At 43.6% G+C, this 22,471-nt stretch overlaps 1 protein-coding gene across 4 annotated transcripts; it reads left to right on the top strand.

Moving 5' to 3' along the window:
• Nucleotides 1-1,193: 1,193 nt before the first annotated feature.
• KIF3A (kinesin family member 3A) lies at nt 1,194-21,305 on the top strand. 4 transcript variants are annotated; one of them, XM_058848558.1, is made up of 19 exons: nt 1,194-1,270; nt 2,550-2,832; nt 4,395-4,539; nt 4,816-4,900; nt 5,376-5,481; nt 6,215-6,354; nt 7,024-7,221; nt 7,597-7,771; nt 8,747-8,836; nt 10,422-10,493; nt 12,362-12,370; nt 14,003-14,159; nt 14,987-15,167; nt 15,433-15,543; nt 16,306-16,431; nt 17,063-17,116; nt 17,266-17,334; nt 17,527-17,651; nt 18,172-21,305. In XM_058848558.1, exons 1-19 carry the CDS (start codon nt 1,265-1,267, stop codon nt 18,218-18,220), a joined length of 2,181 nt encoding a protein of 726 aa, XP_058704541.1. In that variant the 5' UTR covers nt 1,194-1,264; the 3' UTR covers nt 18,221-21,305. The 4 variants fall into 4 exon arrangements, with proteins under 4 accessions (XP_058704541.1, XP_058704537.1, XP_058704539.1 ...); XM_058848554.1 differs by lacking the exons at nt 10,422-10,493; nt 12,362-12,370; XM_058848555.1 differs by lacking the exons at nt 1,194-1,270; nt 10,422-10,493; nt 12,362-12,370 and adding an exon at nt 1,540-1,658.
• Nucleotides 21,306-22,471: the final 1,166 nt, after the last annotated feature.

Below are 22,471 nucleotides of genomic sequence, written 5' to 3'. Positions count from 1 at the left end.
CAACAAGATTTGGGTGTGCAGAAATACCTGGGGGGAAGTGAGACAAGTGTGATTCAGGACATCAGGTACTATTCATGGACCTCTCCTGTTGAGTAAAACTGTAAAATTATTTTGTAAATTTCTATTTCTCTTAAGGACATAGATTTTGAAAGAACAGAGTCAGATTGTTGGAATAATTTAATCTAATTTCTGTAAATAAGTGACATGTGGACAGTGTGATGTTGAAATGCTGCGAGTAGGAGAGGAGCAGATGAGGCTGTGGAGGATCCCAGCAGTATGCCATGAAACTTTACAATAAATGACAAATCACTTTGAAATGTGCCTCATTAGTGTGGGACTAACTGACTTATGTGCCCCCTCGACTGTATTGCTTGTTTAAGTTACTTTGCAGTCCCTCTATTTTATCAGCAATTCAAAACGTTACAGCCAGGAAAAGAAGGGGATGGATTTTCTTCCTTGTGTGGAGAACAGGTTGGGGCTTGCAGCCCTCTCAGAGACCCAGAGCCGCCTCAGACCTCCTGGAGCCCTTCCAGAGCAGTGGAGTCTTGTCAGAGTCTCTGGAGCCCTGTCAAACCCTCTGGAGATCCCTCAGAGCACTGTCAAACCCACTGGAGATCCCTCAGAGCCCTGTCAAACCCACTGCAGATCCCTCAGAGCCCTGTCAAACCCACTGGAGATCCCTCAGAGCCCTGTCAAACCCACTGCAGATCCCTCAGAGCCCTGTCAAACCCACTGGAGATCCCCCAGAGCCCTGTCAAACCCACTGCAGATCCCTCAGAGCCCTGTCAAACCCACTGGAGATCCCTCAGAGCCCTGTCAAACCCACTGCAGATCCCCCAGAGCCCTGTCAAACCCAGTGGAGATCCCTCAGAGCCCTGTCAAACCCACTGCAGATCCCCCAGAGCCCTGTCAAACCCACTGCAGATCCCTCAGAGCCCTGTCAAACGCACTGGAGATCCCTCAGCGCTCTGTCGCCCCGCCAGGAGCCCTGTGAACCCCTCAGAGCCCCTGAGGGCTGTGTCCGGGACGCCCCGCCCGCCCCTCCGTTCCCGTGGTGACGGGGCGCCCCGCCCGCCCCGCCTCCCCGCCGGCGCCATTGGCTGGGCTCCTTTCGGCCCCGCCTTCCCCCGCCCGCCATTGGCTGCGCGGCGGCCGCAGTGCGCGGGGGTTGGCCGTGGGGTGGGGCGGGCGCAGGCGCAGAGCTGTTATTGTTCCTCGGTGCCGCCGCCTGGCCCGGGCTGCTGTCGCCGCCATCGCTAGCGCCATGCCGGTGAGACCCGGGGGGGACGCGGGGTGGGGCCGCCGGGGCCATCCGGTCACTGCACACCTCTGCCCGCCGCGCCCGAGGTTCGCAAATCCTGTCGCTTCCGTCCCCATGTGCGCGCAGGAGCTGCAGGGCGAGCGGTGCCTGTCAGGCCGAACGGGGCGGGGGTGAGGAGGGGCTGCGGCCCGAGGCCCCGGAGAAGCGGGGGATGGAGGTCCGGCCGCCCCGGAGGGTCTCGTCCCATATCTCGAGTGGTTCGTGGAGACACCCGAATCCTGCTCCCGATTTTGGCTGGCGCCTTGTGTGCCGTCCCTCCCCCACCAGGTGGGGTTGAGCCGCTATTTGCGTTCAGCAGGATGGCAAAAGCCAATGCTGAGGCCTGAGAGGAATCGGGGTAGGTGGCAGCTGGAGCGAGAAGCGCTTGGAAACGGGGTTTGTTTCGGAATGACATCCAATATAGCTGCTCTAGGAGTAGTTAAACGCTTAGCTGCAGCACCTCTAGCCCAGGGGAGTGTCTCAGGCTTAACTATATTCATTAGCCGTGCTTCAAGATTTGTTTTGGTAACTACATGAAAGAGAATGAATGTGAAGTTTTATAATACAACATTCAGGTTTTCTAAAGAATTAAACTTAAGCATGTATACTGAGGGGTGTAATTAAAATGAATTCCCTTCAGCCAGCACTCCCTGGTATCTGGTTGTGTGTTCTGTGAGTTTTGAGAGTGTCTAGTCAGTGTTACTGTAAAAAGAATGTCATAACTGCACCGAATTCCAGCAAACTTGCTGCAGACTGCAAGGTGAAATTGTTTCTTGAAAAAATTCTTAGATGATGTTGAATGTGAAATGCTCAAGGTTTACTCATTCAGTTTCTGTGTTGGCAAACAGAAACAGATCCCATTGCCTAAATGAGTGTGTTATTCTCAGCTTTAGTTATAAGCCAGTCCTGGTTTTAAGTCCCCAAGTTTAGTCCTGTGGAGATGTAGCTGCCCAAGCTGATTCAACAGTGTTTGTGCTTAAACACACAGTAGTTGTATAGTGGGAGACAGCAGGGCTAGATTGGATATTAGGAAGAATTTCTTCCCTGTGAGGGTGGTGAGACCGTGGCATAGGTTGGCCAGAGCAGCTGTAGTTGTCTGGTCCCTGGTGTTTAAGGCCAGGCTGTAGTAACCTGGTCTAGTGGAAGGTGTTTCTGCCTATGGCAGGGGGTGGAATTTGGTTTTTTGCACTCCAAAACTTTCTGTGCTTGTATGTTACAGCCTGTGTATTTTTTTTTTAAATAATTATAGATTAACAAGCCTGAGAAGCTGGACAAGCCGGAAAGCTGCGACAATGTCAAGGTGGTTGTTCGCTGCCGGCCTCTCAATGACCGTGAGAAAGCTACGGGCTACAAAATGTCAGTGAATGTGGATGAGATGAGGGGAACTATAACTGTTCATAAAACAGACTCATCCAATGAGCCTCCTAAGACGTTCACATTTGACACAGTGTTCGGACCGGAGAGTAAACAGCTGGATGTCTATAATTTAACAGCAAGACCTATTATAGATTCTGTCTTAGAGGGATACAATGGTAAGTCCCTTGTAAGGGAAGGATCCCATCCTGTCTCCTATTCTTTGCTTTGTTATAGTTCCTGCTGATCTTGTTTTAGCGAGTTTCACCTTCTGAGGCCTGTATCCCCAGATAATTTCTGTTGTAGCCTCTAACTGAAAATAGCCTGAAGGTACTTGCTGTTCTGAGTGCTGTGATTGTACTCACTACTGTCATTAACAGTGGGAGATGAAGAAGACTCCACTGAGGTCAGTTAGCTGCATGTTTTTATCCTTTATCTTCATTTTGCAAGAGATATGCACTTATGTTGTTATGAGAATTCTCAGCGGCTCCTCACTGTACGGTTTCAGTACCCAGGAGCTGCCACACCAGGCTGTCACTAGGTATGCATACCAGACTTCTGCACAGAGCTGCTGCATTTTTTCCTCTGAACTTGACTATTTTCAACTGAGATGACTACTTAAACACATCTGCCCTTCCCCACAGATAGTCTGTTGCTTCTTGTAGCTGGGAAGAGCATGGCCATGATTTGTGTGTGTTATGCATGGAAATGTAATATATAGAGAAAAGCTGATTACTGCTTTCCATAACAATATGCCACAAACAACAACAGTTTACAAAGTTTTCCAAGGTTTGTAAAATGCCTGATAATTTCTTGTGCTAACAGACACTGGTTTCAGCTGATTAAAATTAATGGTTTGAAAATGAATGATTTAAGGCTGTGCCTGGGGAGATTTAGGCTGGACACTAGGAAGCATTTCTTTACTGAGACACTGGAACAGGCTTTCTAGAGAGGTGATTGATGCCCCAAATTGGAATTTTAAGAGGCATTTGGACAATGCTCTTAACAACATTCGTTAATTTTCAGTCACCACTGAATTGCTTGGGCAGTTGGATTAGATGATCTTTGTAGGTCCCTTCCAGCTGAAATATTCTGTTCAGTTTTTCCAATCTGTAATGTCAGTGGCTTGATAACAAAAACTTGAGTTTTCAGCAATGCTAGGCTAAATATAAGAACTGGGGTATTTTTGGAGTTCCAGAGTCTGGAATTTAAGTAATGTTCCTGGATGCCTTCCTGTACAGGCTGATTCTTTAGTCCAAATTGTAGGTGTATCTGCAGGTTTAGAGCTGGGGTTTTGCTGTGGATCTGTTGTTGAAGCCTCACACCATTTCTGCTGTGGTCTAATAATTAGGAGTAGTTGGGTTTGCTGTTGGTGTATACTCATGTGTTCCTAATTGGCCATGTTATTAACTGGGCTTGCCTGCACTGCTTGTAAGTGGAACTGAAGTGTACTAGCAGTCCATGCTTTAGTTACTCTGCACTTTTAAAACCAGCTGACTTTTTATTAGACATTTTGCAGGCTGGATTAAGCAGCAGATATGTCCTGTTTGCTGTGTTTGCCCAGCATTTCTGTTGCTCCAGCCTTATACTTCAGTAGCTACTGGAGTGGGTGGAAAATTTTAACTCCATAAAAATAGAGGTGTTTGGTGCTATCAGGCTAAGAAGGGATGAAGTAAAACTGCAGTTAGAGTTTAGAGAAGACTCACCTTCTTAGAGTTTGTTCTTTTATCTTATTCTTCAGGTACTATTTTTGCATATGGGCAGACTGGAACAGGCAAAACCTTCACCATGGAAGGGGTCCGAGCAGTTCCTGAGCTCAGAGGCATCATTCCAAATTCCTTTGCCCATATATTTGGTCACATTGCCAAAGCAGAGGGGGATACAAGGTAAATGCCTTCCCTTGACAGCTTTTTTGGTTTGGTTTTTTTTGGTGGTTTTTTTTTTTTTTTTTTTTATGTAAGTCCATGTATAGCAGGAGCCTGACCTTGACAGTGACAGCAGAAATGGTATTTCTCCCAAGATGAAAGGCTTCCACTTAGGCAGTTCTTGAGGGACAGCAGGACTGTGTTGGTATTTCACTGTTTTCCTTGCAATCTGTGACTGTGTTTGTGGGACTTCAGCAAATGTTTTGCTAAGTGAACTACCCAGCTGTTCATCTGCAGGTTTTTAGTTCGTGTCTCTTATCTGGAAATTTACAATGAGGAAGTGCGGGACCTACTGGGAAAGGACCAAACACAGAGATTAGAGGTGAGCCTCCTCTTCTGAATGTGGTGTTTGGTTTGAATCAGAGCAATATTCTGTTTTAAAGATCAGAGAAGCACTTGAGGGGAAGTGGGAAGTTTGGCTCCTCAGCAGTCCTCTTTCCTTTGCAATGCAATAGCTGGATGTCACTGCTGGCTTCTTTGAATCTCTTCCACTTGGTCAGTTGCACAAACTGGCTGTTCCACCTGAAGCAGTTTTGTACCTGCAGTTCTACCCCAAAGGCCCCTCAGCAGTCCTGGGAATTGGAGACTGGGATTTACAATCATGTATTTTCCTGAAAGGAAAACAGTAGCATATTGTCATTCATGAGTCTTTATTCCTTATCTGCTCAGATTCCAAGTGGAATGTTTTATGTGCAAGCCAGAAAATGGATGAGCAAACCACTATACTGTTAGAGTATCACTAGAATTGCTGCTGGGGATCTCCTAGGGATGCTCAGTTTGAACTATTTCTCTCTTAGGTGAAAGAGAGACCTGATGTGGGAGTTTATATCAAAGACCTTTCAGCTTATGTTGTAAACAATGCAGATGATATGGACAGAATCATGACCCTGGGCCACAAGAACCGTACGTAGCCTTGCTGTGGGCAGGATTATAGCTCAGAGTTGAGGTCTGGTTGCCAGACCACAGTAGGAGATCCTAGTCCTGTTGCTGGGAACAGTGTTTGGCTGAACAGAACAAAAAGGATATCTCCTCCCAAGCCCCTTTTGTGCAGGGGCAGGTAAAGAAGTCTGTGTTCCCACGTCAGCCAGTGCCAGTGGGGATCAGCAAAGGGAGGATGCAGTGCTGTCAGAACTGCTTGTGTGTCTCTTGGTCTTTTTTCCGCTTCAGTTCTGATCAGGATGAACATCAGCCCTGTGCTGCAAGTGGGAGGTAGTTTGTGTTCTGGAGGACTTCTTCGTTAAGCTCAGATTATTTAATGACTTAAAGTTCTGACTCCTGCTGCCCTTGGCATGGATTGCTGTGTTCTTATTTCCCAAAATGCAACTGTTTTCAGGGGTCTGCTGTGAACACCTTAAGCTACTGATCCTTAAACAGACCAGGACAGTTGCTGGCCTTGGGAATTTGTGGTTGGCTTAGAGCTATAGCAGGCTGCAGGACCTTCTACTAGTCCAGGCTGAAAGTGTACTGCAACTTCAGTGCCCAAGAATAGACTTTGCTGCTGAGTCTGAGCATCTTCTGCCATCTTCTGCAATATAGGGTTGGGTAAAGAGGTGGGGATGAGTCTCCTCTGAGAGGAAGAGTTAGAGGAAGATGTGTTTATTTCTGAGGACATCACTGCTTTTTTCTCTACTTAAAGGTTCTGTTGGTGCCACAAACATGAACGAGCACAGCTCTCGCTCTCACGCCATCTTCACTATCACCATTGAGTGCAGTGAGAAGGGGGTTGATGGGAACATGCATGTGCGCATGGGCAAGCTGCACCTCGTTGACCTTGCTGTAAGTAGTACCAGCCAGGTCTTGGGCAAGACACATGGTTTGGGTTGTTGAGGTTTTTCCAGAGGGTTGTGACCATGTTGTTCATCACTTGCAGGTTCCTTCCCTGAGTGTCACATTTTGAACCAATGTAGTTGTGCTGGTAAAACATGGCTTTAGCTCAAGATTTACACTGAGGTACCTTTCTTGGAGAAAATGCAGAAAAAGTGATACTGAAGATATTCAACTTATTTAAAATGCATTTTAACTTATTTACATGATGTGTGTATAGGATGCTCTATGAAACTCTTTAAAATAATTGCAGTGTTGCTGTTTGCTCTTGTTCTGCTGATAACAAGGGCTGTAGCTTGGTAGTTGGCAGCTCCAGCTGGGGTGCCTTTTAACTGCTGACTTGACTTCCCATAATGTTTTTGTTCATGGGGATGAAAATCTGCATTTTCCCAGCTGCATTGCTTTAAGCAATCCAGAAGTTGCTGGCACCAAAAGCTTCTGTTTAAGCCCTGTTTGGTTTGTCTCTTTAACAATGTCTGAGATACTCAGCCAGGTTCTCTAATAATGGATGAAGTGGTTAGTGACATGGCTGCTAGCAAGAATTCACATGTAGCTGATTCTGTCTGGAGGGAGATGTGTTAGAGGATCTGTTTTAACTCCTGCTTCATGTTCTCTTTGCAGGGTTCTGAAAGACAGACAAAAACTGGAGCCACAGGGCAGAGACTGAAGGAAGCCACTAAGATCAACCTCTCTCTCTCCACACTGGGCAATGTTATCTCTGCACTGGTGGATGGCAAGAGCACCCACGTACCCTACCGTAACTCCAAACTCACACGGCTGCTTCAGGACTCCCTGGGGGGCAACTCCAAAACCATGATGGTAAGCTAAGGGATTCCCTTTCCAGTGCCAGCTATTGGGCTGCATTTTTGCAGGAGTAGCAGAGTGACTTGAACAGCCTGGCATTTACCTCACTAATCCTAAGCTGTTTGCAGCTTCTGTGTGTGTCTCTTTCTATCTCTTTGCCTCTGTATAAATGAGGTTCTAAACACAGCACACATATGTACTGCGTATGTACACATGCACATAAGTTTGTGAGATCAAACAGAACCTGTGCTTGGGTAGTTAAAAGTGGTTTCAGTGTACAAGCAGCAGGAAAGCTTGAGAAAGAGTAGCAGTATGAGACTGTCAGAGCTGGGGTTGGGTTCCTGTAGTGCTTTGTGATTAGCTCTGACGTTGTCCTCCAATGTGTCACAGTGTGCAAACATCGGACCAGCAGACTACAACTATGATGAGACCATCAGCACTCTCAGGTATGCAAACAGAGCCAAGAACATAAAGAACAAGGCCAGGATTAATGAGGATCCCAAGGATGCTATGCTCCGCCAGTTCCAGAAAGAAATTGAAGAGCTTAAGAGAAAACTGGAAGAAGGTGAGACTCTCCTTCCCCATTCTGTTCCTATCTGCACAATGCTTGTTCTGTTTGAATGGGAACATTCTTTTCTACTTGAATATGTATCACATAAGGTTGGCCGCTGGTGCAGGTCAGTGTTCCGGTTTTGTTTGCCCTGCTGGATGGCAGAAGAGGTGTCTAAGGCTGCTCATGGGGGCCCGGCTTTCCCACTAGGTGGCACTTGACACTAGGGTGAATGGTGCCCTCTGGGCTGAGATCAGTGTGCCCAGGTTTCCCTAGCAAGCACGGAGGCTCTGGACTCAACTGACATGGTATAAGGAATTAAACTGAACTGTAACAACAGGTCACTTCTCTGACTGGGGAGGAGGAATGTGTTTATCAGGAGGAAAATCAAACCAAATTTGTGGAACTGGAACTGTAAAGCAACAAGAAGCTTTAAGCCATGTAGCATTCTAGTCTTGTGTCTCTTATTAGTCTATCAACATGGAGTGACCCTGCTAGAGGGATGCTTGCTTAACAGTGACCAGATGTCACAACATATCTCTCCAGAGATACAGCACAAAAGAGCTGTAGCGGTAACTCCAGCATGACTTGCTGTTTGTTGTCTGCCCCATTCAGGAGAAGCAGGAAATGGTCAGTAATACTTCTTTTTTTTAATTGCATCTGAGATAGAAGTGTGAGATGAAAGAGAAGGTGTGGTAGAATCCTGCTAAGAAAACTTCGTAGCTTCAGCTGTGCAAATATACTCTATTTTGCATAAAAAGCAGCCTTAATGCATATACACTGACATCACAGCATTCAGTTGCTTATCTTGATTGTCCTTAAGTTTCCTGAGCCATGGCAGGCTGTCTGCTCGTTCAACAGTTAAGGACTTCTGCAAGTACTCATAAGCTGATGTCACGCACTTCTGTTTGGACAAATGCTGCAGTCAGAGTAACAAGCTTATATGAGGTGAAGGAACGCTTTTGATAAAAGCACACCCTTCTCTTCTAGGGGAAGAGATCTCTGGTTCTGAAACCAGCGATTCTGAAGAGGAGGATGAAGATGGGGAGATTGGAGAAGAGAAGCGGAAGAAACGGCGGGGTAAGGCAGTAGAGATTCCTGTCAGTGCCAGCAGTCTCCTCTTACCCACAAGCTGGTCTAGGGAGTATAGTCAGAGCCAGGCAGGGACAAGAGGAGTTGTAGAACTGCCCTATGCCGCTGCAATTATCATGCCTCTTCTAGAAACAAAGCCCTTTGGTGCTGTCTCTGTAGATGGACAGCTCCAAACCTATGTAGTACCTGCTTCCACTTGGGTAGCTGTGCTTGTCATGACATCATCCTTTGTGATGGCTCCCTGGGTGCCGCAAGGTGGCTGCGTATGGCTTGTGACTGGTGGTGTGGAACTTCCCCTGCTCACAGAGGTGGGAGGAAGAAAACACCAAAGATCATTTGTAGGCAAGTGTGGTTTTTATAGCCATGGGTATGATTGGAGGGGAATTTTGGCTGTGGTTTAGGCAAAGGATTCATCTGTCTTATGGATCTTCATGACTTTTCTGGTGTCCTATTTTATATTGATAAATGGAAAACTTGACTTTTGGGTGTCTTTGTGCTAGCTGAAAAGCTTACTGGGAGCTGCACATACTTTTTTTGGGAGCAGTCTGAAAATACCATGGTGAAGTTTCCTTTGTCCCACATCAGTGTTAAACTGCTGTGTATCATCTAAACTTCAGGGAACGTTGCTGAACCTGGAACTGCAGGTCAGTGTGTACTATGGGATGCTGTGGCTTCTTGGGAGCTTGCTGTTCTCCTAGAGCCCTGCTGGTAATTCCTCGTGGATAGCAGAGAAATCAAGCCCTACATCCCAACTTCCAGCTTCTCTAGTAAACTTATTTTGACATTCAAACTGCCTTCCTGTCCTGAAGCACCCACATCCGTTGAAAAAAATTCCTGTTAAAGCATTCCTGTTTTTAGGTGTACTCTCTTCATTTTGGTGTCTGTCCAAGTAGTCATAAATTATTTTTGCTGTGCCTTTGGTGATAGTTGTAACAAGTTCATTTTTCACCTTTTGGTTATTTCTAGAAGTGGAAAGTTTGACCACTGTCTCCAAATGTCCTGCCCAAATCTCCTCCCAAGGGGAAACCACCCTCAAAGTGCTGCTTGGAAGGAATAGAGGGTGAATAACTGACTAATTCAACTCCCAAACAAGCTACTCTAGTTAAGTTCCCTAAGGGAGCTGCTTCACAGGAGTACACACTGACTGTTGTTGCGTAAGCTGTTCCTGCCTTCCAGACTGAGAAGCGCACATTGCCATGTGCGTAAGACTGAAAAGGATTCGTGGTCACTCCTCTGCTATGGCAGAGATCCACAGCCTTCTCCACTATGATCTGGTGTTTTCTGCTGTTGTCGCTTGAAATGGAAGCTGCCTTGGCATATGGTTTTAAGCTGTAGTCTGGTTAAGATGGGTTTTAACTGAAATGTCTTTCTGAGCATGCAGTTTGTGCTGGGAAATGGTGGCTTTGCATGCTGAAACTGGGAGGGATCCTAGCAAGTGCTTCCTAATGGGAACTTGTGCTTTTTTGAACTAGGGTTGCAGGCTCTTCTGGGTTTCTTTCATTTAGAACTAACTTCCCATCTGCATGTTTCTTCCTCTCTGGGTTTTTCTGTGGGACGCATTCCTGTTTTCCAGGCAGTAGCAGCAGCAGTAGTTCAGACTCCACATGCTCTGTCATAGAGAAACCTCTGGATAAGTCCTTCACTAGTGAGTGGGAGCTCTTAAGTCCTTTAAGCTTTGGCCTTTCCATAATCTGCACACTCCATTTTGCAATGTTGCACTCTTCCCTGCTTTGTCTGTTGGAAAGATAAACCTCAAGCTGTAACTCTGCTAAAGCATGCCTTTCCTTTGCTGCTTCCATGTTTGAAACAGTTATTCAGTATTCACATTGTTAGCCAGATACGTGAGAGAATAGGAAACAATGCAGTAGGCTGCTTGAGCAAGATTTAAAAGTAATTGAGAAGTAATAGGTTAAAAAAATCGAGTTTACAGCTTGTGTTAAATGCACCTTTTAAGATACAGGGTCAAAAACTGAGCTAACTTTTTAATGGGAGTTGCTGCAATATGAGTTCATAAAATGACAGCTAGATATGTATTCTATATTATAGAATATATCTATATTCTGCCTTCTCAAAATTAGTTTTGGAGAACAGTCAAACAGCACGAGGCTTATACTAGCAAAGAAAATGTGGCAATGCTTTGTTGATTTGCTTTATTTTTGCAGATACTTTAAAAAATGTCCTTGGTGGTTGTGGTTTAAGTGCCCCATGATACTAAATTCTTGATCTATGTGGGACTTAGTTCAGAGGAACAAGAGTTCCAGATTTTGATATAGTATGAGGAAAGTCTGGGCAGTTTCTGGTCAGAGAGGTCACTGTGCCTGTAAAAATCCTGCAATCAGTGAGGACTGAGGAAACAAATCGCATCTTGGGACTCAGTTTGTGAGGACTTCACGTGGTGGTGTTTTATCCTGTACAGAAGCACTACACTATTCTCCCTGTGTGGAGAGACCCTGGAAAGTTGCTGTATAGTTTACTCACTTTTACACTAGTGATGTTAGTGGAAAGCCTCAGCTCAGAGAAGGGTGGTAGCAGGGTTAGAAGGAGCACAGCCCAGGGGAGACCTTTGGTGGGTCATATGACTGTAGCCTGGGAATTTGATTGCTCCAATCCTGCTTCTTTAAAGCATGCTTGGAACCTGAGTGTTTTATTTGGATGAGGACAGTTAATAGCAAACTGCTGGTGTGTCAGCAGGTGGATGAGTCCATCTCCTGCAGGTTTGGAGACCGTTCTGTTCAAGAAGTTGTGCTGGGCTTTTGGCAGTTGGGATAAGTGTAGTTTTTTGTGGTTTGGGATATTAACTGTCCTCTAGTGTGACCCTTCTGCATGTGGTGTCTTTCATTATCCCTTTCCTGTCCTGCCTTTTTTGTTGCACTTGCTTGAATAACCAAAAGTGGCTCTATACCTCTATGGAAGCACCAGTTACTGCAAATTAACCTACTAATCCCCTGTGTAATTAAATGGAGAAATCTTGTGTTGAGACTCCCTGTGTGCAACCATCTTGTATCTTGCAAAGAATTAGTTTGGAAATCTTGGTTAAAACTTAGAAAATGTGTTCTGGATGCTAATATTTTATAGGTAATATAACAGAATTGGCTCTGTTGAGTGTGGGGGACATTAAGTTTGTTAATTGAAGGAGAAATCCACCCTCCTTTATTACATCATGATCCTTGCAGCTGGCTCCTAATGTTGTGGTTAGATCCAGCATTGCATTGAATGGGCAGAAGAATGCAAAAGTGAACTGAAGATTATCCTGGATTTGCAAAGCACTCTGAAGTACAGGCACATTCTCTGCTTTAGCATAACATGATGCATTAGTGTTTGCTCTAATAGAGGGGTTTTTAGTTATGATTATCTCATGTTCTTCTACCCTAGAAACATGAATATAAAAAATTGATGTTTGTTTTGGTGCTGATGATCTTTGTCCAAAATTATCAAAGCAATAACATTTTCTCTCCTCTTTTTATGTGTTTGCTGCCTCTCTGCGATTTGCTTTCTACTTCCTCTTAATGCAAGATCAAGCAGGTTGGTGTAATTGATTTTCACCTCCTTACAATTGCAAAGCTTGTGAAAGGATCTTACAACTTGCTTTACTTTACCTTTTTCTCCTAAACTAAAGAATACTCCTAAAGAATATATAGGGCTGTGTTCTAATATCTGGCTTATCTCATACAATGAGCTCTGTATAGCACTTCCAGAAAGCTTCTTACTCAGAGACTAATTAGTGAGAGATTTTTGCACCACAAGGCCAAAAAGAAATGCTTCTTATCTGATTCTGAAGTTTAGCAGATGGCAATGAAGATGTTGCTTGCTGTAGTGGTGAAGTCCTTGCCTTGCAACAAAATTAATTAAAGCTCTTGTGCACGTGAAAAAATACATATGCAGATGTAAAAATATGTGCATGTGTGTTTACATATGCAGTAACATATGTTACACATATTGTTACACAATACACTTTGCTGAAGTGTATATGTGTATAACACATATCTGATTATAAATAAAATACATGTATATGTATATAAATGAAGCTGAGTGTCTTGAAGGCTGGAGGAGGAGAAGCCCTTTACTGAACTGCTTCCTTGAGCATGTTCTGACCATGGGCATTATTTCACTATGGAAAACAGTCAGGTGGCAGTCAGTGGCTCCTGTTAGTTTCAAGTATAGCTGGATTCTACAAGGTCGTGTTTTTTATGTCTGGAAAAGCAAAATAAGAAAATGATGGATTCACTTGTGAATAAATAGATATTTAGGACTTGTGGATTTGAGGAAATGCATTCCCATTCCACATAACCCTCCAGGATCTCTATGTTTGCCTGCCTTGGGCACTCCTGGGGTTGCAATGAAAGTTGGCTCAAGACTTGCAGAGTGGCTTTCAAGAGCAGCAGCCTCACACTTTGTTTCAAATTTGGAGTGTTTGGGATCAAATCTTGATGTCAGTAGGTTCACAGTGAGTTGCTCTGGCCACTCCCTTTGTAGCCCTCCAAGACATGGACCTGGTGTGTTGCTGTGGTAGTTCTGTTGTCAAGACACAGCTGATTAAGTCAGAGCTAACCATGGTACTTTTGAATCTGTGGGCAGTCCCTGTTACATAGACCAAATATCATCAAGAAGTTTCTTTAGTTGCCTGGTTTTCATAGGGCTGTTCTGAATTTCTCTATTTTCTTAGTAGTGTGTTCCTAAAAATATCTACATGCTTACTTTGGAACAGGTAAGCCTGTAAGGAGGGCAGTGAATGAGGGGAACGGTAGAGATGCTAGTTTGAAATTTGAGTATGTAACTCTCAGTGACGGAGCTCTTGTAGCTGTAGGTCAAGACAGTCTTGTGTTTTCCTTCCTCTGGCCTGATCTGCATTGTTAGAACATCAGAGTTTCCAGGTTCGGCTTCTCTTCAAGCAGTGTTCCTTCTTCAGGTGTTCTTTGTATGTTTTATATTCTATATTAGATTCCAGTGATAGTTACACAGCTCTGTAGGAGCTGCTGACAACTGGCCAATGTTAAAATGGGATTTGAAGGACTGAATTTCGCCCATTTTGAAGCTGATACCTAATACAATTTTTGTTAAATGCAAGTATTGGATCTGAATTTGGAAAAAATGTTGTGATACAGAAGTTGTTTTACTTTTCAGTGAACTAATTTGTTTTCCCCCTGTCTTTCAAAGGCAAAAAGAAAGTTTCCCCTGATAAGATGGTAGAGATGCAAGCAAAGATTGAAGAGGAGAGAAAAGCTCTTGAAACTAAGCTTGATATGGAAGAAGAAGAAAGAAATAAAGCCAGAGCTGAACTGGAGAAGAGAGAAAAAGACTTGCTCAAAGCTCAGTGAGTACAATGCTTTGAGCAGTTTGTGTGGTCGTGTGGGTTGTTCCTTGCTTAATCATACAAATATCTGGAGATTCATGGTAAGATGCCTGTCAGACTTTTTACAAAGTGGACATCATCCCTTGCTATTGTCAAAGTAAAAGAGGAGCTTATTCTGCTTTGAGAGCTTAAAGTATATGGGAAAGACTAATCTTTATCCTTTTGCCACTTCTTTTCTTAACTTTACTTAGTTGTGCAACATAGCCTAGAAACATAAATTAATTTCCCAAGACCTGTGAGAAGCAGCAGCACTGTTCTGTAACAGGCCAGGTTTCCTGAAGCACAGTCACAAGCATGTCACTTTGTGTGTAGAGGTGCTCTATTCTGAAGCCAAAAAGCTGGCAAGATTGCATTACCCTGTGCAAATAGACTGCTCCAGAAGCAGCCAGCATTCCTGGTTTGCACTTCAGCTGCTCTGCCTTGATCTCTGTTCACTCCCCTCTATTTCACCAGTTGCCTCTGGGCATTGCTGTGCTGGCAGGGCCCTTTTGGGCAAAGGGTGCCTTGAGTAGCCTGGTGATGTCACTGGGTGCTTGCAGCCCCTCACAGAGGTGACTTTCAGTGGGAGGCACTTCTCTGCTGACCTGGTTTTACTTGAGAGAAAGTGGTGGGAGCTGGAGCTTGGGGAACTCTCTACTTTCACTTGCACTGCCTCACTCCCACTTAAACCCTCAGCAGCAAGACAAGTTTTTCCAGCTCTGTGAGTGCTGTCTGGGCTAAACCAAGCTGGACCTGATGCCTGCTGAGCACAGTAGGATAGGAAGTCTCACACGTACCTGTCTGTCTAGGCAAGAGCACCAGTCTCTGTTGGAGAAACTGTCTGCATTGGAGAAAAAGGTGATTGTGGGAGGAGTGGACTTGCTGGCAAAAGCAGAAGAGCAAGAGAAGCTTCTAGAAGAATCAAACATGGAATTGGAAGAACGAAGGAAGAGAGCGGAGCAGCTTCGCAAGGAGCTCGAGGAGAAGGAGGTGGGGTTATCTGCTGTGGCAGTCTGCAAACAGCAGTGGCAGGATGTACCAGGTTATGTTACCCAGGTGTGGCTCTGCTCTGGAAGCACTGCAGAAGCCACCCCTCCACAGATCACTCATTGGCTGTGCAACCCCTGCAGGTCTGAGCCAGCCTGGCTCAGCCAGGGCTCTGTGCTCTTGGCAAATGCTTTCTTTGTTCAAGTAGTTTTTCCTCTTGTGCAGAGTTTCTTGTTAATGTGTGCGTGTCTGTTCTAAATGTCCACAGCAAGAACGCTTGGACATTGAGGAGAAGTACACCAACCTCCAGGAGGAAGCACAGGGAAAAACCAAAAAACTGAAGAAAGTTTGGACCATGCTTATGGCTGCAAAGTCAGAGGTTAGTATCTAAAATCCTCAGCCAGTGATCTTGGGAGGCACTAGAGCTGGGAAGGGTAAGCCATCAGCTTTTCAATGCTGGAAAATATGCCATATGCTTAGAAAGGTCTTTCTGTGCTGCCCATTTGGCTCACATAATTCAAAAATACTAAGTCTGGAGTTTAGAACAGTATGTTTTGTAGAGTTTTTCTCCAGGCCAGGCTGAGAAGGGGGGTTATGTGTGAGACCGAGATATTGAAAGCTTCAAGGAAAACCACTGGTTATTTCTGAAATAAAATGCAAGTTGCTCGCTGGCAGCCCTATGTCCTGCTTTGCTGCAGCCCAAAGGCATCTCTACTCTGAACTGCCTGTCCTTTATGACTGGTGCCCTTATTACCTCATCCTCAGTCACTGGATCAATGTGTCCTTTGGCTGATAGCTGGAGTTCCTGTTTCATAAAAAATGCATTTGGTCTTTGGGATCAGAGATTTTCCTTGCCAGAGATACAACTTACCTCATGATCTTCATCTAGTCTTAGGTGAAGCAACTTGGATTGGCAGAAGGCCAGTTTTGGGATTATGAAACTGAAAACTTAATGCTGTTTTCAGCCATCTCTGAGCTTAAATGTTTCAGAGGGCTTATTGTTCAGAGATATTCTGGTACTAATAACTAGAGTTTGCTTTTGTTTTCCAAAAACTCATACAGACAAAAGACTGTTCCCTTCAGGCTGCTACCATATCTTAAGATAAGACTGATGCCTCTCAAATGTCTGGTGTGTTTTTAGATGGCAGATCTACAACAAGAGCATCAGAGAGAGATTGAAGGGTTGCTGGAGAACATTCGGCAGCTGAGCAGGGAGCTTCGCCTTCAGATTCTCATCATAGACAACTTCATTCCTCAGGACTACCAGGTGAAGGCAAAGCACCTGAGCCTGGGGCAGGGGTTGTGCTGTGCTAGTCTCAGTTCTCTTGCAGCATATTTTCCTAAAAGCTTATAAAAATAAGAAAACTACATTCACCACATAGTTAACTGGTATATTCACTGTGTGCCCATGCAGTGGGTCTGTTCAGAATCATCTTTTTTTCCACTACCTTGAAGTTGTCCTTGCTAATGTCTGATACTAACAAAAAGACTGGATTTTTAAATCTTTGACAGTTTTTGTAACTTTAGTATACAGAAACTTCACGATGAGCTTAAATATAATGCACACTATTTAATGGGAAAAGTAAGGGAAATTATTTTCATAGTTTTCATTTTTTCCATATTACTGTTTGCTTACTGCTGTCCTGATGGTGTTGGCATAATGGAGCCCCATGCTTTAGAGGGCTCTCCAGTACATACAATTTGGGACTGATATTTTTCTCTTCTGTAGTCTTCAGAGTATAAATGGGTTTTCTTTTACACAGGGTATGGCTGTCCTGATAGGAACAACTTGGAAGGGATCAAGCAGCTTGTCCAGACCTTAGGATATATGTTTTGGAAAGTGCACCTGGAGGTTAGAGCATGCAAGTCTAACACTCACTGTCCTGACTCCTTTGTAGGAAATGATTGAGAACTACGTTCACTGGAATGAAGACATAGGAGAGTGGCAGCTGGTAAGAATGGCTGCCTGGCTTGTGTATAAGCTCATGTTAGTATGAGTTTCTGAGGGGTTATAATGAGCCCAGAAAGAAACTGGTGAAGCTGTAGTCAGTTTTACTGTGCACAGTAGACTTTACTAACAAACCTTTTTTTCTGCTTACAGAAATGTGTTGCATATACAGGAAACAATATGAGGAAACAAACGCCTGTCCTGGATAAAAAAGAGAAAGATGTGAGTGACTATTGAATTAATGTATTGAACTGTACAGGCCCCTGATACTGCCACTCTATTTAGAGCCAAACTGTCCAATTTTCTTTTCTTTTGAAGAAATGAGTCTTTGTAGTGTGTCATGAAAGCACTATTGATCAGTGTATAGAATTATTCTGATTATTTTGTCTTACGGGTTTTCTGGTGTTTTTCTAGCCCTTTGAAGTGGACCTTTCCCATGTTTACTTAGCTTACACTGAAGAAAGCTTGAGGCAATCTCTGATGAAGCTGGAGAGGCCGAGGACTTCAAAAGGAAGATCCAGGCCCAAGACTGGTAGAAGGTGAAGAACTCTGGGCTATTTATATGCAATGAGGGATTTACCCAAGGGAAGGCTTAACTTTGTGTATGTAAACTTACTACAAGTCTTCAAACACTTGCTTAATGTGAAGGCAAAGGACAGAATTTTTGCATGGTGTAGTTCAGTGTTGCCAGGTATGACAGAACTAAGTTTAGATCTCTTTACTACCCTAAATCTTGTCCAGAAAGACTTGTCTGGGGATTTTCTGATGTTCTTTTGCTGCACTGTCCTCTTCCAGCTCCTTGCTTTATTTTGCTGGATTCAGTGGTCTAGTTTAAGAGTCTGGCACGTTGCCAGTGCAAACACTGGTACTGATAGAGAGAGCTGTTGGGGGAGATTTCAGCATATGCTTTCTTGTGCTTTTTGTTTGGTTGGTTTTGCATATGGAGAAGTCATGTCATGTAGTTTTGTTGTGAAATGTGGCTGGTCCCTGTCTTTCCTAGACAGCATAATGATGTGTGTGTGGTGTTGTTTTTCCTTTTTCTTTCTGCTCTCCAAACAGAAAACGTTCAGCCAAGCCAGGAGCTGTTATTGATTCCCTGCTGCAGTAGTGTGACCTGGTCAGAATTCCTGTAAAAATCAGTGAGTGTATAAGGTTTGGCCAGAATATGGAATTCAAGAGATGGCACACTTGGACATGGCTATAATTTTTTATTTAAAAATGTATTTTTCTTAGTTGCCTGTATATTGTATGTTATATTAACATAATATTAAACTGGTATATATGATTGATGGATGTGAAATTTTGTGTATTAAATGTGTTATGAAGGGAAACTTGTTGGTAATCCTTGTTGAAATGTATAGAAAATAGGGTTCTAGATGTGTGTTTAAGTGCTTATGTGTTAGTTCAAAGTTAATGAAATCCTGAAATTAGGGCTGGTAAATCTGACTTATGCCCTGCTTTGCACATAACTGGCAGCTTTCACTGTTGTTCTCTGTTGCACTGATCTGTGTTTGAATGTAGTTGCTGCAAACCTTTAAGAGCATCAAATCTTTTTATTTAATATTCCTCACTGTGGCTGTTAACCCAGTCGTGTTGTGTGTTGAATACACAGTCCTTTACCCCTTTTGCTGTCTTGCTGTACAGAGAAAATAGAAAAAAGGTAGGAGAAACATGAACCACAAAAGTCTTGAGATTTCTGAAAAGGGACCATGCTCTTTTTAAGTGCAGCAGAAATCAAGGGTATCTAATGGTTCTTTTATCTTTATCAGTTTGTTTGTGATCTGGTGGCACTGTGGAGAATGAGACCTTGGATATTAAGGCAAAAGAGCTTTTTTCCTTCTTTTAAGGCTATGTTACTTTGGAGGTTTTTTATGTTTCAGGGCTGGAATTTTTACGTGGGTAGTTTTGTAATCTGAGCAGCTGAGATGATTTAACGAGCATTGCTCTAACACCAGGACTTGGTGTTAGCCATGGGGCTGTGAGCACTATGATTCTATTTCCTCATCCCCAGCTACAAGGCACTGGGCCACTGCCCTACACTGAGGATGAATTTGACTCTCCTGTAGTAAAACAAAATGAATTGCCCAATTTTCCCAGAACACTATCCCCTGACATGGCTGTGCTGTCTGTGTTCCTGTATGTACTGTGTGCATCTCTGGCTCTGCTCTGGTGAGAGGAAACATTTTTGGTCTCTGATAATTAATAACCATTTATTTGGCTGCTCTTTTTATTTAATATTTATGCTGCTAATAGACACATATCACTTTAATATGTTCCCTTTGTGTCACAGAGAAAATCTCCTTCAGACTGCATGTCTTTCATAACTCTTGACATCAGCTGTGGGTATCTCAGCAGCAGCTGTGCCAGGGTGAAGAGATGAGCTGTGATCTCATCTTAGTGTTACCTGGAGAATTAAAAGCTGTGATTACTGACAGAAATGGAGTCCTTCAGTGTGACAGAAAACAAGACAGCTCTTCAGGTGTCCTGAGTACTTGCTAGTAGACACATCTGCTTTTACCAGAATGTGCCTGTGAAGTACTTAAAGAAATTAAATGACCTTTCTTCCTGTTACAGTGGTTAATCTGGAGGTACCTTGGGGTCTATAACAGGTCTGTGACAGGATCTGTAATAGCTAAAACTGGTCTTTAAAGACATATTTTGCTCTGAAGGATATGTTCAGTGCTATTCTAAACAAGTTGTAAGCTTTTTCCTGGTGTTTTTAATAGGTTGTTTTTTTCAGGATTGTGACCTGGAAGAACCTGCTGCCCTCTCTACTGGGGGGGAGTGTCACCTAAATTCAAACAATATACAAATACAAACACTGGCATTTGTTTTTTCTAGCCTAGCATTTACAGGTAAATTTTCAGGTACTTTTTTGATTGAAGCAGTAGTTGGTTTTGCCTGTGAAGAGCTGGCCTTATTTTAAATATGTTTGAATGGAGTTGGATTATCTCTTATTACATACTTCTTATCAAAAATTCCATACTGAAGATGGCTTAAATGCTGCTTAAAGTTTTCATTTCTCAGTCCAAGCAGATAGATGCATAGCTGTGGCCTGTACGAGTTCTCAAAACCAGGAATGACTTCTGCTTCCTTTTTGTGTTACATCTTGTGCTAACATTTATTGAATGATCCGGTTTAATGGGATTTAAACCAAAACCGTGCTTTCAAAAAGACCATTGAAAATCCTTTTACCTGACAGGTATCAGTCACTTCAAGATACTGCTGAGAGCTATGGCAGTCTGTTTAAAATACTTCAGTATTTAAAATACTTAATGTCTAAAGGCATATGATTTACAATTAACATAACAGTCCTGCTGCTGAAAACCTTAGTACTCTGCATGTTTAGTGAGCCTTGAAGCAGGGGAAAACAGTAAGTAATTGCACACCTTTAACTGGCAGATTGGAGAAACCAGTTATCTCCTGTGCAAAGGCTTGGAGGACAAATTATTTGCTCTATAAGAGGACTTTAAATAACTTGGAGCACTGTCATGGCCATGTGCCCTATCAATTTGGCTCACCTGTTAAGTGGTGTGTTTTGTTGAAGTTCTGGGAAGTTTTTTGTAAAGCCAGGGAGTTTGGCTTGTAGATTTACCACATGGGCCCTCTCTACAGCCCTGCCCATCTGTGAATGTCTAATGGACCCATAATGTGTTTTAATAGGGAAAGGATGTGATTTATGTGGACTTTTAAGAGCTTAATACAGCCTTTCTTGTTGCAGGTCAGTATGTGCTCTCTAGTATTTATCAAAACTCATATTACATAACATACTCTGTGTGCGCTCATCTTTGCATCTTGCTAACAGAAGATTCTCCTTATTCCAGATCACTGACCTTAACAATGAGATTTTTGCTTAATGTTGTTTAAATGAATTATTTCATATTTAACTTGTTCCTTTAAGAGGAGGGGAAATGGTCCTTAGTGCCTTTCACTGATTACACTGTCTGCACATGTCCAGCTTTTACCTTTCTCTACAGTTCTGCTTAGCCAGGCTTGTATAGAAGGAAAAACTGCTAGTTTTTTTATAGTTTTTTCATAATTTGTCTTTGTGTTTATTGTTTTTTCACTCTGTTTATTTCTGACTATTTCTTCTTTTATTAATGTTAATTCATTATATGATGTATTGATATGTATATATCAATATTGTGTCCCTGGAGCATACCATGAAATAAAATTCTTGATTCTTAATTCCACCCTGCGTGCATGTTTTCCAAATAACATATACATTATACATAGCATATATATTTTTAACTCGGTTATGTCAGGAGCTGGTTGAGGAAGGATGGGTGAGATGCCTCTTTAGCTCTGAGCAGCACAGCATTCTGGAGGAGTTTGTGCAGGGAGTTTGGGGTATGTTGGGGTACTGCTGCCAAGCCCCAGGGCAGTGGGCAGCAAGACCTTGCAGAAGAGGTGGACAGGGCAGAAGAGGATTCTTTGCAAGACTACAGCGAAAACCAGTGGGCTGAGGCTGCAGCTCTAGAGATGTGCCTGAGGAGCTGCTTGAGCCCCTGTTTAAACCCATCCTTTTAAACCCACCCCCTGTTTAAACCTGGGGTGGTCCTGGGCTGAGCCTGGGCACTGCAAGAGCAGCTTCTGGGCTCCTGCGTGGTCAGTGTTGCCCATGCTCTGCCTCTTCTGATGTGTGCATTGCAGAGGGGGGCAGCAGATGGGGAGAAGGCTTTGCACACTGTCCTGGCTTTGTATCCTGTATTACTCAAGCCAGCCACACCTTGTACTAGTGCAGATGGTGTGAATTTACCTGCAGTAGTTGGAAATGTTCAGCTCTGTTTCCTTTGCTGCTTGAGCTGTGTTGGTTGGCAGTGCCTGTGGTCCCTTAGCCTGTAGGTACCAGTTTTTCTGTGAGCTGCAGCTCACCAGAGTCCTGTGACTCAGCTGATGCATGAACCAAACCCTGCACAGTCCTGGCCTCTTCACTCCTGGGTCACAAAGGGCTGTGCCACAAATATAGATATGTTATAATACAGGCTGTAAATAATGAGAAAGCTTGCTTAGCTCCAGACCTGGCTTCTCCCTTTGCAGCTCGAGCATGCACTTTGGAGTTCCCAGTTTTCAGCAGCATGCCTGATTTGTGGCCTGGCTTCTCCCCTGTGCCTTCTCTTGGGCTTTTCCTTCTGCTTAGAAATGTTTTCCTCATGTTAGCATGAGCTGAATTCCATAGCAGGACACGTTGTTTGGCAATTCCTAGCCACACCACCCTTGTTCCCATAAACTTGGAGCTCCCTTAACTATTGCCTCATGTAACATCCTATGCAGTACCAGCGCATTTAGTCAAAAAATACATTTATTTAAAGAATTATTATAAATAATATTTGAAAAATAGAGTCATAGCTTAAGAACA

Source organism: Poecile atricapillus, chromosome 13 (genome assembly GCF_030490865.1).
Source record: "Poecile atricapillus isolate bPoeAtr1 chromosome 13, bPoeAtr1.hap1, whole genome shotgun sequence".
Taxonomy (NCBI): domain Eukaryota; kingdom Metazoa; phylum Chordata; class Aves; order Passeriformes; family Paridae; genus Poecile; species Poecile atricapillus.
This window is presented reverse-complemented; position numbering and strand designations above follow the sequence as displayed.

Coding starts and splice junctions, on each gene's coding strand:
- KIF3A (XM_058848558.1), top strand. Junction 7,222..7,596: donor GCAACTCCAAAACCATGATG/GTAAGCTAAGGG, acceptor AATGTGTCACAG/TGTGCAAACATCGGACCAGC. Junction 17,117..17,265: donor ACATAGGAGAGTGGCAGCTG/GTAAGAATGGCT, acceptor TTCTGCTTACAG/AAATGTGTTGCATATACAGG.